General features: G+C 38.2%; 1 protein-coding gene across 50 annotated transcripts in view; it reads left to right on the plus strand.

Annotated features, from left to right (window-relative positions):
* Positions 1–17,697, plus strand: part of SMG7 (SMG7 nonsense mediated mRNA decay factor) — a 78,253-nt gene that overhangs the window by 50,563 nt on the left and 9,993 nt on the right. For 30 of the 50 annotated variants that reach the window (XM_084977940.1, XM_084977949.1, XM_084977919.1 and 27 more), the window contains 9 exons: positions 545–695; positions 1,063–1,198; positions 7,277–7,439; positions 7,784–7,940; positions 10,936–11,006; positions 12,693–12,753; positions 13,920–14,039; positions 14,963–15,251; positions 17,276–17,420. In XM_084977940.1, the coding sequence (XP_084834066.1) occupies position 7,439; positions 7,784–7,940; positions 10,936–11,006; positions 12,693–12,753; positions 13,920–14,039; positions 14,963–15,251; positions 17,276–17,420 (844 nt within the window). In that variant the 5' untranslated portion in view covers positions 545–695; positions 1,063–1,198; positions 7,277–7,438. Of the gene's footprint in view, positions 1–544; positions 696–1,062; positions 1,199–7,276; positions 7,440–7,783; positions 7,941–10,935; positions 11,007–12,692; positions 12,754–13,919; positions 14,040–14,962; positions 15,390–17,275; positions 17,421–17,697 lie in introns of all 50 variants that reach the window. The other 20 variants (XM_084977935.1, XM_021063787.2, XM_084977921.1 and 17 more) reach the window with 1 other exon arrangement.

The raw sequence follows: 17,697 nt of genomic DNA on the forward strand, positions 1-17,697 counted from the left end.
CACAAAGCCAAAAACATTTACTGTCCAGCCCTTTCTGAGGTCGCATTTGAACTTAAAGTGCTCTCCACCGCAGTTTTGTGACTCTTTTATCCTAAACATCGCTGAAATGTTCTGTTTCACATTTTACCCATTTTTAATGAGATAGTCATGAGATTTACTTTATAAAATACTCCCCATTACTAATATAAAGATTTAAAAACTGACCTCTGGGAGTTCCCGTCGTGGCGCAGTGGTTAATGAATCCGACTAGGAACCATGAGGTTGCGGGTTCGGTCCCTGCCCTTGCTCAGTGGGTTAAGGATCCGGCGTTGCCGTGAGCTGTGGTGTAGGTTGCAGATGCGGCTCGGATCCCACGTTGCTGTGGCTCTGGCGTAGGCCGGTGGCTACAGCTCCGATTGGACCCCTAGCCTGGGAACCTCCATATGCCACGGGAGCGGCCCAAGAAATAGCAACAACAACAACAACAACAAAACTGACCTCTGTATTCTGATAGCAAGACTTGGTGCATCTTGGATTACTTTAGAATCTTAACTTTCTCCTATAGGTCAGCCTTACAATCAGTTGGCTATCTTAGCTTCTTCCAAAGGAGACCATCTGACCACAATTTTCTACTACTGCAGAAGCATTGCTGTGAAGTTCCCTTTCCCAGCTGCCTCTACTAATCTACAAAAAGCACTTTCTAAAGCACTGGAAAGGTAGGATTGACTTTTCCAAGAGGACTTTATAACCTGGTAGCCTTCCGCGCTCAAATTTGGGCAAACAAGAAATAATGGCCAGTTACCTATGCTTCTCTTACATTTGCCTAATTGCTAAATGTATGTATTATAATAATTTTGCATATAGTCATCACTGAATTTCAGCCAGTCAGCCTCTGATTTGTTCCCAGTGGAGTACAGGCTGCTGGTTACTGACTCAACTAAGTGCGTCGTGGTTGAAAAGTTAGAGGCAGAATCCTCTCCTTGAATATCAGGTGCTCATATAATGTGCTTTTGCAAACTGAAACCTCCTGTGAGAGATTTTGGGTGCTTGCTGCGTAAGATTCATGGAAGTTTTTCATTTCAGCCGGGATGAGGTGAAGACCAAGTGGGGTGTTTCTGACTTCATCAAGGCCTTTATAAAATTTCACGGTCATGTGTACCTGAGTAAGAGCTTGGAAAAGTTGAGCCCTCTTCGAGAGAAATTGGAAGAACAATTTAAGGTTAGATTTTTTTTTTTCCAACTTAATTTTTATTTTATATTGGAGTGTACTTGATTTACAATGTTGTGTTAGTTTCAGGTGTACAATAAAAAGATTTAGTTATATATACACACACATATATCCATTCTTTTTCAGCTAACTTTTTCTGTATATAGGTTATTATAGAATATTGACTAGAGTTCCTTGTGTTATAGAGTAGAACTACATATAGTAGTATGTATATATTAATCCCAAACTTCTAATTTATCCCTCTCCACCCCCTCTCTGCCCTTTGGTATTTTTTTTCATACGGCATTGCTTTGGTTTAAACTGAGGTACTGTCTATATGAAGCATGTTTTCACCAAGTAGCTGCCATTGGCAGAAAGTATCATAGAAGGAGAAAAAACTGTTCTTTCCCCTTCCTTCTCAGACCAAGCACCTTTCTTTTCTCAGTTTTGGAAGTCCTACTTTCAAAGGTTTCTCTGTTTAGATATGTATGATCCGTTACCTACTTCATGGATAGTATTTCCATTTTGCAGACTGAACTCATTGTTCTTATTTTGCTTAGATCTGGCAGGATTCTGAGGGATATGTGTATGGCAGGGGGGATATTGGGTTTCTTTGTTTGTTTGTTTTAAATGGCTGCTCCTGCAGCATATGGGGTTTTAAATGGCTGCTCCTGCAGCATATGGAAGTTCCCAGGCTGGGGGTCAAATTGGGACTGCAGCTGCTGGCCTATGCCACAGCCACAGCAATGCAAAATCCAAGCCACATCTGCAGCCTACACTGCAACTTGTGGCAGTAGTGTATCCTTAACCCACTGAGCAAGGCCAGGGATCAAACCCACATCCTTATTGGATATTAGTCAAGTTCTTAACCCACTTAGCCACACCGGGAATTATGGGATTTGTGGGTTTTTTTGAAGGAAAGTAATGAGAATTTCATTCAACAGGAATATATTTTACGAATTTGTGTCAGGAGAAAAATTAAGTAACCTTTGTTTTGTGTATACATATGAAAATGATCTTTTAGTATATTAAATTAGCAGTTTAAATGTAGTTTTAATATATAATATTAGAGGAGTCAAAATTAAGTATTTTATTTTTAGTTCATTTATTCAGCAGGTATTCGACTAGTATGTCAGTCACTATTTTAGTCACTGGGATCAACAGTAAACAAGACGGACTCAAAGAATATTGTGTATTTCTTGGTTACTTCTGAAAGCATTAAGTATTATAAAAGCTTCACATTCCAGAGATTATAGACTTTAGACAATTAAGAGAGAATAAATTAGCCGAATAGAATCATTGGGAAATAGTTTTTACACATAGTCATTTTTTAGTTGTTTTCTGTGTGTGAGGAATAATACTAAATAACTATAATAGAAATAGTTTGTTTTAAAATAAGCTTTCAGAGTCCTCTGCTGTTCTCTGCTTCTCTTAGTGACCTGTTTAAACTTAGCTCATGATTTAGAGTTGAAAACATGGAAGAAACAACTTTTTTTAAAGCTCTAGGCTCCCCAGCTTGAAAGAACAAAGACGTCTAAATAGTTTCATTAGTTAAAAGTTCTCAGATATATCAATAATTACTTTAAAATAGCTTATCTTTGTCTTCCTAAGGTCAAAAATAAAATCTTAAAATTTAAATGGAGATCTGTAGTGGGTTACTGAGGGGCGTCTCTTTTGAGAGCTTAAAAGTCAGATTGACAACCTTCTTTCTTACATGGTTTAGGTGCAGTCCCATTAAATAATAGGGAATTGGGGAGTTCCCGTCATGGTGCAGTGGTTAACAATCCGACTAGGAACCATGAGGTCACGGGTTCGATCCCTGGCCTAGCTCAGTGGGTCGACGATCCGGCTTTGCCATGAGCTGTGGTGTGGGTTGCAGATGCAGCTTGGATCCTGCGTTGCTGTGGCTGTGGCGTAGGCCGGCGGCTACAGCTTCGATTAGACCCCTAGCCTGGGAGCAGCCCTAGAAAAGGCAAAAAGACAAATAATAATAATAATAATAATAATAATAGGGAATTGGACCAGATAACCTTTTGAGGTTGCTTCTAACTCCACTTCTATGAAAGATATACTCCCTAAATGAGGAAGGGGGGGATCTACCTTAATGAGATCTTCCCTGTGTATGTTTTTCTAGTATAGAATCTGGTCATTTTTGTATTTGGTTTAACAGACACTAATATTCTCTTCAGATATATATTTATGAATGTTAAGTTCTGGTAGGTATATGTGGGCAATTGCTGAAACACACTTTGAACGATCATTTCGATACTCAAGTTAAACATAGTATGAGAGCATCTATTTGAAACCTTACTCAGTACTGAAATATCAGAAGAACATTTTTGGAGTGAAATTTTAGCATGGTTGAGTAAGTATCTCTAAAATATTTCTAGATAATTAGCATTATCCATATGTAAATATCAGTGTGTCTATCTAACTAGTAGTCTTTAGCCCCTAAACAGAAGTGTGTACCAAATTGGGGTTCACCGAAAGAACCTGGGATTTAGGAATTGAGATACATGGCTTTTTAATATCTGTTAAATGTGTATTATTTCTTTTTTTTCTCTCTTTTTTTTCTTCTTAGGGCTGCAGCTGCAGCATATGGAAGTTTCCCGGGCTAAGGGTCAAATGGGAACTACAGCTGCTGGCCTATGGCACAACCACAGCAACACAGGATCCAAGCTGCATCTTTGATTTATGCCACAGCTTGAGGCAATGCTGAATCCTTAACCCTCTGAGTGAGGCCAGGGATCAAACTCACATCCTCATGGTCAATATGTCGAGTTCTGAAATCTGCTGAGCCACAATGGGAACTCTTTTATGTGTTGTTTCTTTTCTTTTTTTTTTTTTTTTTTTTTTTTTTTTTGTCTTTTTAGGGCCACACCTGTGGTGTGTGGAGATTCCCAGGCTAGGGGTCAAATTGGAGCTGTAGCCACTGGCCTACGCCACAGCCACAGCAACACAGGATCTGAGCTGCGTCTGTGATCTACACCACAGCTCATGGCAACACCAGATCCTTAACCCACTGAGCAAGGCCAGGGATCGAGCCTGCATCCTCATGGATGCTAGTCAGATTTGTTAACCACTGAGCCACAATGGAAACTCCCCTCAATGGTATTCAGTTCAGTATATTCCTTAACTGCTGTTGAAAGTTGTCTTTGAAAGAGTAACAAAAAGTCATTTCTGGTCTGATTTTGTTCCTAGAAAGACCCTCTGTTTACTAAAATACAGTCTAAGTTTTATGAAATTGCAACTGAAAAATTACACAATTACTTCTTAAGATGTAGGTTATTCCTTTACTAAGTGAGTACCTACTGTCGCCTGGGTACTTTTCTAAGCTCTTAAAGATATAGGGGAGAAAAAGACAAAGTCTGTGCCTCCATGAACTTACATTATCAGTTGCTAGTACTAGGCTGCCCTCAAATGCTTTAATGTTTCTCTGCATACACTAGAAAAAAAAGTGTAAAGGGGTATGATCCTGTTCCCCAAGATTGCTTTCAAAAATGCTAGTGGAATCATAGATAAAAGGAGTACATGCCTATAAATCATACTTAGGAGAAAATGCCTTTTTTTTTTTTTCCTTTTTGCCTTTTCTAGGGCTGCTCCTGCAACACATGGAGGTTCCCAGGCTAGGGGTCTAGTCAGAGCTGTAGCCGCCAGCCTACACCTCAGCCATAGCAGGGCGGGATCCGAGCCTCGCCTGCAACCTACACCACAGCTCACAGCAAAGCCAGATCCTTAACCCACTGAGCAAGGCCAGGGATCGAACCTGCAACCCCAGGTTCCCAGTCGGATTCGTTAACCACTGAGCCATGATGGGAACTCCTTAGAAAAAATGCTTTTTGAAAAATACAGATTAATCTCATTTTATGTTAATATTATGCATTTTTGTAAATGGTCATTATATCTAGAATGTTGGGTATAGAGATTGAAGAAGTTTTATAAGAGAACTCTGGAGAAGAGGTAGCATTTCAGGACATTTGAAATAAAGAAAAATGCTTAATGCCTTTAGAAAAGGAATAAGCATTCTTGATGTATTTACTGAAATGGCAAATGACAAGGAGGCCAAGAGAGATGATAGCGAGAATAGATTTAAATTGGAGTGGCATTGTATTTTTCTCCAGTGATAATGTGAATGGTCTGTTAATAGAATTATAGAACTTATTCTGGATATTTCAGATTCTTTAACTATGAAAAAAATCTCAGAATAGGCAGATGAAGGCAGCTCTATATTTCTGAGACGGTAGGATCTCTTGACACTGCTGGTAGAATTGTAAGTAACATTATCTATTTCCCATCACAAAACTAGTGACAGTGAATCCCAACTTTCTCCAGAGATTTTCCCTGGAGAGGAAGGGAGCTAGCTATGGCTTAAGTGTGGGGTAAAGCCAGGATATCATCTCTAATAGCAATCACATTTATTAGGAACTTGTGTTTGAAAAATATTTTATATGGGAGTAATCTAAACTACTGTAGATATTAAGGTAGAAGTATAATTAAGTTGAGGCCAGCTGAGAGGCTATAGGTGAATTTTTCCTTATAGTGCTGGTTAGCAGGTCGCTGTTACTAAGTAAAAAATTTGGTAATGAAGGCCATGCTTTGCTAATAGGGGGAAATGTCTGTGTAATGAAATGTAGAAATACTTACAGCACTCGTTAATGATTGCTTTAGTATATCATTTATCCTGTGTTCCAGATATATTCTTGCTATATATCTCATTTATAAATCAGTGTCTTTATGTGTGTCAAGCCTTTGAAAGAGTAAATTTTATAACAAATTTTAGAAGTTGTCTGTTATGTGCCAAGAGTTTAAAACATGTTTTTTGGAGTTCTCTTGTGCTGCAGAAGGTTAAGGATCCAGCATTGTCACAGCAGTGATTTGGGTCACTGCTGACACAGGTTTGATCCCTGGCCTGGGAACTTCCACATGTGGTGGGGGGTGGGTGGGGGACATATTTTTTTAATCTTCTTGTTTAAAATTTTGTTTTTCACTCTGTGCACCTACTTTCTAGTCAATGGTCCCGTTTAATATTTTAGTATGTTTACGTCTAAGACAGCTTCTAGGACTTCCTGTTATGACGCAGTGGGACCTGCAGCATCTCTGCATCGCCAGGATGTAGGTTCAATCTCTGGCCCAAACCAGGGTTAAAGTTAAAGGATCTGGGATTGCCACAGCTGCAGCATAGGTCACAGTTTTGGCTTGCATCTGATCCCTGGCCTGGGAACTCCCATGTGCTGAAAGGCAGCCCAAAAAGAAAAAAAGAAAGAAAACAACAACAACAGCAGCTTCTAATGGATTAAGAAATATAAATTTATTGATGGTCCTCCAAAACATTTTTCTCAAATTATATTAAAGAACAAATGGGGAATTCCCACTGTGGCTCAGTGGTAATGAACCTGACTAGAATCCATGAAGACACAGGTTCGATCCCTGACCTCAATCAGTGGGTTAAGGATCCAGTGTTGCTGTGAGCTGTGGGTAGGTCACAGACGAAGCTCGAATTCCATGTTGCTGTGGCTGTGAAGTAGACCAGCAGCTGTAGCTCCAATTCGACGTCTAGTCTGGGAACTTTCATATGCCATGGGTGTGGCCCTAAAAAGAAATTTTTTTTTTTTATTTTTAAAAATAAAAAACAAATAGTTTTCCATGGAAAAAAGTATTGTAAAAAAAACTCAAAAAGCTCTGTGGTGTCTGGGTTAAATCCTTTCAAGGCAAAAAGTCAGCATGAGAAACATTAGATCACATCAAACTCAATTAAAATATGCATCTATGGTAGTTCCTGATATGGAGCAACAGGATTGTCCGTGTCTCTGCAGCCCCGAGACACTGGTTCGATCCCCAGCCTGGCACAGTGGCTTAAAGGATCAGATGTTGCTGCATCTGTGGCATAGGTTGCAGCTGCAGCTCAGATCTGATCCCTGGCCCAGGAACTCCAAATGCCTTGGGACAGCCAAAAAGAAAAATTCGTATATGTATATATACATCTGTAAATGTTACCCTTGTGGCTTTAAATGCAGACTGCTGGTTTAATTCTTGTGTCAAAGATGGCTTCTGTTCTTGATAATATGTGCAATATTCTGTCTTCTTTTACAGAGGCTGCTGTTCCAAAAAGCTTTCAACTCTCAGCAGTTAGTTCACGTCACTGTCATTAACCTGTTTCAACTTCATCACCTTCGTGACTTTAGCAATGAAACAGAACAGCATAGTTATAGCCAAGATGAGCAGCTGTGTTGGACACAGCTGCTGGCCCTCTTTAGTGAGTATTAAATCATGTAACTATCTGCAACATCTTCTTTGGAAAGCATAATCTTAGGCATTTTTATCATTATAACAAAACATTAGTCCCATAAAGAAATGTCCTATATTTCTTAATACTGAATTAGGAGGCCTAAATTCTAAGTTCTGTTCTTTTATCTGCTGACTCCCCCTCATCAACTGTATCTATAACATTTTTAACATGGGAAAGAAAATGCCTTTTTAACCAGAAGATAAAAGATATTTAAGTATTACATTGGAAACACAGACTCATAGTAATATTTTGATTTGAACTGGTACACAGTTTCAAATATCTCATGCTTTCTGAACACATTTTTCTTTAAGTGTCTTTTCTTGGCATCCTGTGCAAGTGTCCTCTCCAGAACAAGTCTCAGGAGGAATCCTACAATGCCTATCCCCTACCTGCAGTCAAGGTCTCCATGGACTGGCTGAGACTCAGACCCAGGGTCTTTCAGGAAGCAGTGGTAGATGAAAGACAGTAGTAAGTGTCTTGGCGTTTTCTGTTAGCTTGTGTGTTTTGTTTGTTTGATATTCATAGATATGTAGTAACTGCCTTCTAAAACACAATATTGGAACAATGAAAGACTTTGTTTTTTCAACCCACTCTAGAATTGAACTTAAGTCTTCTTTGTATGCTTTTCATTTGTTTGAATTCTTCATATGAGGCACAGTCTTTAGGATTTCTGACTCCTGTTTGCTTCCCCTGCTCCTGGTTGCCATCCTGGGGAAAGGGCATTTTTCACATTTCAAAATGAAATTGAGATAAAACCAGTTTGTTTTTTTTTACAATATGCCCCAATTTTCTGTTTAGGAGTTGAAGGGAAGAGATTTTTATTTCTCCCATTATTTTCTATACCTAAGCTGTTTGATGTTGCCTTTTAGTAACACCTGATTTGCATTATATTTAAGTAGAAAAGATGGGAAGTTATTTTGGTTTTCACCATTTTCTCTGTATTCTCAGAATCATTCTGACAGTTCTTAGGAACTGTACATTTTACAGTGACAAATGAGAGCTTTCCTTTTACCTCTGCTTCCATTAAGGCTTTGCAGTGACTGGAAAGTTCCTCCTACTTTAATTGTGGATCTAAGGAGAGTCTGTAATTTCTGCTTTGTGGCCCAGCCGCTACACGTTGACCAGGGTCACAACCGAGAAAATGTCCTAGCCACATCTGAGGCCCTGTGATCCTCTTACTTCATACTTCTTTTCCATCTCTTTAAACCAGACTTTAAGTGCCTTCATCTTTGACGTGTCATTCCAATAAAGTTTACCAACATTGCACATCATACAACACATCTCCTTTTAAAAGAAAAAACAGCCGTTCCTGCAGCATGTGGAAGTTCCCAGGCTAGGGGGTCAAGTCAGAGCTTCAGCTGCCGGCCTATACCACAGCCACAGCAGCTTGGATCCGAGTGGCGTCTGCAACCTACACCTCAGCTCACGACAACACCAGATCCTTAATTCATTCAGCAGTGCCAGGGGTCAAACCCTCATCCTCATAGATATTAGTCAGGTTCATTACTGCTGAACCACCATGGGAACTCCAATACATCTCCTTTTTGTGCCTAAGCAGGTATTAGTAAGTAATACTTATTTTTAGACATTGCTTTACGGCATAGAATTTTCATTTCTTGACCAGAGGCAGTACATTTTTTCCTTTTCTCTGTGTACTTTAGAACTTGTTTTTGGTTCATTAAATTGTATCAGTAATGCTATGAAAGAAGCATTGATTCTTTGTTTTTATATGTCTGATACATCAAGGTAATAATCTTCATTTATATCTTTTAAATGACTGAGAAACAATTCCTCCTCCCTTTGTGAGCTCAAAGTTTTATATATATTCAAATGTATTTGTACATATTCAACTTCATTTTCTTGCTTTGAGCCTTTCCAATTTCTAGAACTTCGTTTCTCCAGTACTTTTTTGAGACCATGTTATCTTAAGCTAATAAACAGATGAAATAGTGATGTGTTTTCTTCCTTTGTAGAAAGCAGAGTTAGACTTAAAACACAGTGGGGTAAAGCAATATATCATTAAGTCATTTCCCACACTTGTTGTGCAGTCTGTTTCTTAAAGTCTCATATTTGTTGCCTAAAGACATTATTGTTCTAGTCAAACATTCTTCTTAAGGTTATTAACTCTGTTTTGCAAGTGTCTTATAATGTGTTACATCCCCAAAGTCTTGTAGCAGATGTTTATTCTTCAATGTTTGTTTTCTTACGTATTTTTTTTCTACATATGTTCATTTTATTTGTGTGTATTGTTTTAAGATGTAATTATTTACATTTAGTTTCTCTATCGTGGGCAACTTACCTTGGACTTTTTTTTTTTTTTGACCGCACTTTTTTTAAACCAACGTTGGTTATTATGTACTTCAAGAAAACCTTAATATTACCATAAGTAGTATTTAGGGCCGCACCTGTGGAAGTTCGCAGGCTAGGGGGTCAGATCAGAGCTACAGCTGCTGGCCTATGCCACCGCCACAGCCACAGCCATGCCAGATCCCTGACCCACTGAATGAGGCCAGGGATTGAACCCACATCCTCATGGATACTAGTTAGATTCATTTTTGCTCTGCCACAATGGGAATTCCCTAGATTATGATTATTTTTAAATATTTTAACTTAACATTTAAAAACATTTCTAATATTTTGCAAACTTTTGCAAAAATTTTGTATTAGGAAACAATTTAGAAATAAGGATATTATAACAATGCATGGACTTTTTTCTGTCGTTAGAAGAAAAAGGCACAGTCATTACTTTGAAGAGGAATGTGATTTGTCTATGATGTAACCCCCATCACAGATTGAGAACTAGTAATGGGTTCCATAACTGACAGTGTATGTGAAAGCCATAAAAGCATAATCTGCTGTTGCCCCAGTTAAAATTTTCTCAGTGAATATAATTTTCAGTGTTTAAAAATGACAGGTTCATTTTCCTATTTGTTGAAGTAGGAGCCTGGGAAATATTCTGCAGTAGTAGGTCTCTGTCATCGAAATTTGGCCCTTCTGGTGTATCTTTTATTTAGATATTTGGAAATATGTTTTAGGAAATCATATAGCCTTTAAAATGCTGAAGCAGGAGTTCCCATCGTGGCGCAGTGGTTAACGAATCCGACTAGGAACCATGAGGTTGCGGGTTCAGTCCCTGCCCTTGCTCAGTGGGTTAACGATCCGGCGTTGAGCTGTGGTGTAGGTTGCAGACGCGGCTCAGATCCCGAGTTGCTGTGGCATGGTGTAGGCCGGTGGCTACAGCTCCGATTGGACCCCTAGCCTGGGAACCTCCATATGCCGCAGGAGTGGCCCAAGAAATAGCAAAAAGACAAAAAAATAAATAAATAAATAAATAAAAATAAAATGCTGAAGCAAGGAAAAGCACATGAACTCTAGGTCCTTTAGGTAACATTTTCATGGCTTATTAGTCTTGTGGTTGCTCTTATGCAGAAATAAAGTCTGAACCATCTGTTTTATTTTCCAGCATTTGGCCCTGGCTAATTTCTCTTCTGAATAGTTTTCATCCCCATGAAGAGGATCTTTCAAGTACCAATGGTAGGGCTACCTTAACTTGGGTTACTGACATTGTTCTCCACCACTAAGAGTGGGCTTAACCAGGGGACGCAGGGTGTGGTTTTTAAGCATTTGACTTTAAATTTGGTGTCTCAAAAGTGACTTTGAATTCTGCTTTGAGAAGTGGGTGGAAATAGAAATAATATTATTCGAGTTCTTTCAGCAGCTTATTCTCCTGTTCAGCTACATTTAAAGAGGTGTCCAGAGAGTGGAGTACCTTCAGATTCTTTCCGTCTTCTTCCCTTCCTCATTCTTACTAGTTTGTTTCTTTGTTTTAAGGAAATACTGTAAACAAATTACTCTGCCACAGCAGTGCTTGCTTACCATAGAGCATTAGGGACATACAAAGATAAAGCACACAAGTCACCCTTAGTTGTCTCGCACAGAGATACTTTCTGTACTACGCACATGATCGTGTGTTTTCATTGAGGCTTTTGCTTGTGTGTCCATACACACACCTGCATGTGATTGGTATTCAATACAGCTTTGTATCTACTTTTTATTTTTTTAATGATTTTTATTTTTTCCATTATAGCTGGTTTACAGTGTTCTGTCAATTTTCTACTGTACAGCAAAGTGACCCAGTCACACATACATATATATACATTCTTTTTCTCACATGATCCTATTTCATCATAAGTGACTAGATACAGTTCCCAGTGCTATACAGCAGGATCTCACTGCTTATCCATTCCAAAGGCAATAGTTTGCATCTATTAACCCCAAATTCCCAATCCATCCCACTCCCTCCCCCTCCCCCTTGGGAACCACAAGTCTATTCTCCAAGTCCATGATTTTCTTTTCTGTGGAAAAGTTAATTTGTGCCATATATTAGATTGCAGATATGAGTGATGTCATACGGTATTTGTCTTTTTCTGACTTCACTTAGTACAAGAGTCTCTAGTTCCATCCATGTTGCTGCAAATGGCATTCATTATTTTGTTCTTGTATCTGCTTTTTAAATTTAACTTTATATTGTTAGCATTTTCCTTTGTCATTTAAACATTTTAAAACATGATTTTTACAGGCTACTTCATACTCCATCCTGTGGGTTTATCATAATTTATTTAATCATTGTCCACTAGCTTTGACATTTTCCCCATTATATATAAACCTGCACTGAACAATCCGTAGTTGACTCCTTTCTGATTATTTTTCTCCTCTTAGGTCAGTGCTCCACAGGCATCAAATTTACAAATGAATCCCCTGGGATCTTGTTAAAATGCAGTTTGTAACTCAGTAGGTTTGGGAAAATACTCGAGATTTTGCATTTCGTACAAGCTCCCAGGTGATGTCAGTGTTGATAGTCCGTACATTCATTTAACAAGGAGATAATCCAAACCTCATGATTACTGGATGCATCTTTAAGGCTGTGAATTTTTAAGACTACTCAGCGGCGGGGGCGGGGAGTAGTCCATCATAGGCATCCTCCTTGGCATTGAGTCATAGGTTCATGTTAGGGCAATGTCTAGGGCCCAAAACCAACATGCAGGGGTTTGACAGGTAAGTTATTTTAATAGGATTATTATAAAGAAGAACAGAAAACCATGAGCACTATTGATTCTGTCTAGAAAACATTCATTTTTTTTAAACTTAGGAAACAGTATTCTGCTGAACAAAAATGTTTTAATTAAAATGTTTACACATCTTGATTTTTGTCCTCTCTAGCTACACCGCTTCCAGAGGAATTTGAGTTACAAGGATTCTTGGCTTTGAGACCTTCTTTCAGGTAGGTAGCTTTTACCACTGATTACATAGAATATAAAAAAGCTTCCTAATCAGCCTCCCTGCTTAAAAGTTCCTCTCCTCATATAGTCCATTTCTGCTTAGCTTCTGCAGTTAGGTTTTAAAGTATACACCTGATGATGTCCCATTGCTAGTATAAGCATGGATTTACCCCGTCCCTAGCTGTTACCATGTTTTTTTAGCTTAATGTCCAAAAGCTTAGTTTTTCAGCCATTTTTTCTACCACTTTCACCTTCCTCCCCCCCAGTACTTACACATAACACACACTCACTATGTCCCATTCTTAAATAGCTCTGTACTTGCATTCCTTGAAAACTTTGTTCACGCTGTGCCTATAGCATTCCCATTTTCTCCTGCCCTGTGCCTGCCAACCTGTCAGCACTTAATCACACCTCTCCAAGATCTAACTCAGGTATCGCTTACTCTGTGAAACCTTTCCAAAGCTTATCAGAAGAAACTAGCCCTTCTTTTTTATGCTTCTCTCATTCTTTGCTTAGTTTTTATTTCTTCAGGTTAAATCATAATTGTTCCTTAAGGTGGAACTATTTTGCATTTATCTTTGTATCCCTAGCATCTGGCCTACTGCCTAGCCATTCTTAGATGCTTCTTTTTTTTTTTTTTTTTTTTTTTTTTTTTAATCAAAGATAACTTAATGAAAAAACGTCTTATTTTTTAGGTTGACTTGCCTTTCTAATGTCAGTGAGTTCTTTGCCCTCTATACTTTATATTTATACATTTTTCTGAGTTAAATTGGTCCACCTTAAAGTGGATAGATTAATACTGTTTGTTGGAGTAGGCATTGCCATGATCATTTGAAGTAAATTGCTTATGACGCAAGGTAAGTGTTAATGAAAACATTACTCTTACAATAAAAGAATCTTTCCTAATAAAAGGTTGGGATTGATTTGAACTTCCCAACTACAAAGTTAAATATAAGTAAGAATATCATGATAATGTAGTGAAGTTTATATAGTATCTACTTTGTTTCATTGTATTTAAAATTTTGGCAAGTATAAATTCAAATAAACAAAGCTGATGACATCAAACAGTTAACCCATATGGAAAAATCAAGTTCATTAGGTGAACTTGATTGCCTGGAAAATATCTTTAGCAGTTTAGTTTTCTGTAATTTTCTTATATCAATTTTAGGAACTTGGATTTTTCCAAAGGCCACCAGGGTATTACAGGAGACAAAGAGGGTCAGCAGCGACAAATACGGCAGCAGCGCTTGATCTCTATAGGCAAATGGATCGCAGATAATCAGCCAAGGTATTCCTCATCAGACACACACACACACACATACACACACACACCCCAATGAGTTTTAAACTCTGGTATAATCCTATTGATTATAAACTCAAGTCAAAATGCTGGTAACACAACTCAAATTATGACCCTAATGATCGTATACGTATCGCTTTATTTAATCTCTTTTCTCTCATTACACTGCTTATTATAGAGGAACTATCCTGTCTCCATCATTTATCATGAGCTTCTGCTCTAATTTATAAATGTCTGTATAAACCTAACTAAATTGTTTGTTCACAGTTAATAGTGATTTGTATTGACAGGGGCATGGTGGTCAGTTTCTGTCAAGACAGACCAGGATGGTGCTAGTGGCTGGTTAAATAAAAGTAGATTTGGTAGTTGGTGTCATAGAAAGGATATAGGTTTTAGAGTCATTTGATTTCAGTTTCTAGTTCCACCACTTTTCCCTAGGTATGAGTCCTTAAGATCTCTGCAAGTAATTATAACCTTTTCAGAGTCAGTAACTATTTCATATTCATTTTTATATTCAGGTTTGTATAAAATGGAAGCACTTACATTGTTGCATGTTGGAATAAACTTAATACTGACAAGCTTCATTTTTCACACCTATAAAATAGGAATTATCGCTACTTCAAGGGCCTAGTCTAGTGTCTTGTGCTTAAACCATCCTCGGTAAATATAGCTATAATTATTAGAAAATATTAAAAGGGCATGGGAATGTGTTGTGATGTTAAGTGGGATAATGAGAGTTGGAATTTCTGCATACCTGCGTTTTATGTTACCTACATCCGTACCGTTATATCGTGCTGTTTCCCACATTTTGAGACTGGGAATGTTTTGGCTGTGGGACCCACACACAGTTCAATTGTTATTGTTTTTTAGATTTATATTTTTCATATATGGATTTATTTTTACTTTTTTAGGCTGATTCAGTGTGAAAATGAGGTAGGGAAATTGTTGTTTATCACAGAAATCCCAGAGTTAATACTGGAAGACCCCAGTGAAGCCAAAGAGAACCTCATTCTGCAAGAGACATCCATGATAGAATCCCTGGCTGCCGATGGGAACCCAGGACTGAAGTCAGTGCTGTCTACAGGCCGGAATCTAAGCAACAACTGTGACACAGGAGAGAAACCAGTGGTCACCTTCAAAGAGAACATTAAGCCACGAGAAGGGAACAGAGACCAAGGAAGAAGTTTTCCTCCCAAAGAGGTGAGAAGGGACTATAGCAAAGGAATAACTGTAACTAAGAATGATGGAAAGAAGGACACCACCAAGAGGAAAACAGAAACCAAGAAATGCACCTTAGAAAAGTTACAGGAAACAGGAAAGCAGAGTGTGGCAGTGCAGGTAAGCTGTATTTGAACTATAAAGCAGGTAGAGGAAGGCTCACACAAAAGGCAAGAGTTTTCATTTTGTTCCTAAAGCCCTGAGAATTGGCTCTTCTGGGAGCTTGAATGCATTCTTAGAGGGCTGCAGAGTAAGGTCATGTAAAGAGCTCTGGTAGATGGGTATTCCATCAATTCTCAGGAATTGTAATAAGAATGAAAAAAAATCTCAACCTGATTTGACATGTTTATCACTTCTCTCCACTTAAAGTCACGGAAATGACTAGTCACAAAGCTATTAATTCCACAAAGAATTGCGTTTTATTTGGAAGGTATGATGCCAGAGGCTATAGTGGGAAACTTGCAGTCTTTTGTAGATCCCATAGAACCAGTGTTAAGGCTTACACAGTTTTTGGTTTTTGGTTTGTTTTTGTTTTTCCAGATTCACTATACAAAATAAATATATTCTTGGAAAACAGTGAAGTTCTTTTCCTTGACGTTGTACCTGTCAAGATAACTTTAGTGTTACCTTGGTTCATGTGAATTTGTAAAGCGAGAACCCAAGTCTTGCTGGGAAAAGATAAACACTGCTCAGTTATTTTTATTTTATTAAATACCTTTCCGAAGAGAGAGAGAGAGAGATGATTTCATATAAATAGAAAAAGGTCTTTTCTCTCTGCTGATTTTATTAGTACCACTCACGTTTATGTAAATACCTATAGCTAGTTGATTCATTAACACGTTTTGGCAAAAGTGTTTGTTTGCAGTAGGCATGAGGAATCTTACATTTTTGAAGGCTGCTTGCCAGTAAACAGTACCTGCAATGTATTTCCCTTACTGCGTTGGGGTTCTTTTTTTGGGGGGGGGTGTTTTGTTTTTTGTTTTTTGTTGTTGTTGTTTTTGCCAGGGGGAGGAGGAATAAGAACATAACAGTTACATTTTAAGATTAATAGTAGGGGGAGAAACATAGAGAAAAACATGTTAGAAATTAAGAAAAGGCATGGAGAGAGTGAGAAGTGCTAGGGAAAGGCAAGGAAAAAAACCAAAAGAACTATAAAGCCGCAGGACCAGTGTTTTAGGTGTAAAGAGTTCAGCATTTCCTGCCTGCTCTGCCTCCATTTTCTGGAACTGCCTCCCAAAAAGGTCTAGTTGGAAAACAAAATCTCTTTTTCTTATCCCTTTTAAATCTACTTATTGATGATTAAAGAAAACCTGACAGTAGTCATATCGCCACCCTCTGAATGTCATCCTAAGTCTTTTATAAATGCTACCTGTTTCCCCTCATTTTCTTCTTCTTTGTATTACTTGAGCAATGCATGTGACATCTACTTCTCTCTGGCTCCATGTGTAGGATATAGGGCCTCTCCTTACTGCTCAGAGTATCCTCATTTATTCTGAAGGGTGGTAGGGTTGCAGGGTGGTGGGTAGATGCCTAATTGGTACCCTTAAGACGGCCCAGATAAAGTTAAACTAAAGGCCAGAGTGTCTCATCTGTGGGTTAGTGGTCATTATTAATTCATAATTCATGTACTTTACTTAATGAATTAGGATATTCGGGGCCCTGGGGCCCGTAACAGGTAGCATAAGATCATAGGCAAGTTTTCTAACCTTTTGGCATCAGGTGTCTTGCTTGTAAAACAAATGAATCCTAAAGTCTTTTCTATATTTTGTACTTTTAGGATTTGGTGCAAGCGAAAGAATTACACACAAGTAAAATTAAGCCCTTCTATCTTTTATTGGCAGCAAAATAATTTGATTTTCCCATTTTAAATTTAGGCAAAATTAAATATCTTCAACACATACTTTTTTTGACATAACGAGGTTTTAAATACTTTCTTAGAGTAGGTGCTTCTTTTTGACAAATTTTGAGTTTCAGATTATTATAGTTTTGCTTCTGGTTGGTCATAGGTAAAATCACAGACAGAATTAAGAAAGACTCCAGTGTCTGAAGCCAGGAAAACACCTGTAACTCAAACCCCAAGTCAAGCAAGTAACTCCCAGTTCATCCCCATTCATCACCCTGGAGCCTTTCCTCCTCTTCCCAGCCGGCCAGGTAAATACATGTTTTGTAATTTCTTCTACTGAATTCCATTTGTGTAGGAGTTTCTATTCACCTTTTGAGTAATTTTATACTTTGAGTGACATAACTAAACCAAAATGTTAAAAGGTAAAAGGAAGTTCTCTTTTCCCTAATGTTTATGAAATTATTTTTGAGCTGTTTCTCTGTAGTTTGTGTCATGTGCATGCTTGTTGTTATGAAGGAATTCCTGTCACGAAACATGGCATCTAAGAAACAACCTTTAAGACACTCTAAGAGTTCCCATTGTAGC

This window comes from Sus scrofa, chromosome 9 (genome assembly GCF_054392235.1).
Source record: "Sus scrofa isolate SSC_HxYL_T2T_F1_AM1 chromosome 9, Sscrofa_HxYL_maternal_Yorkshire_Landrace_v2.0, whole genome shotgun sequence".
NCBI classification, from domain to species: Eukaryota; Metazoa; Chordata; class Mammalia; order Artiodactyla; family Suidae; genus Sus; species Sus scrofa.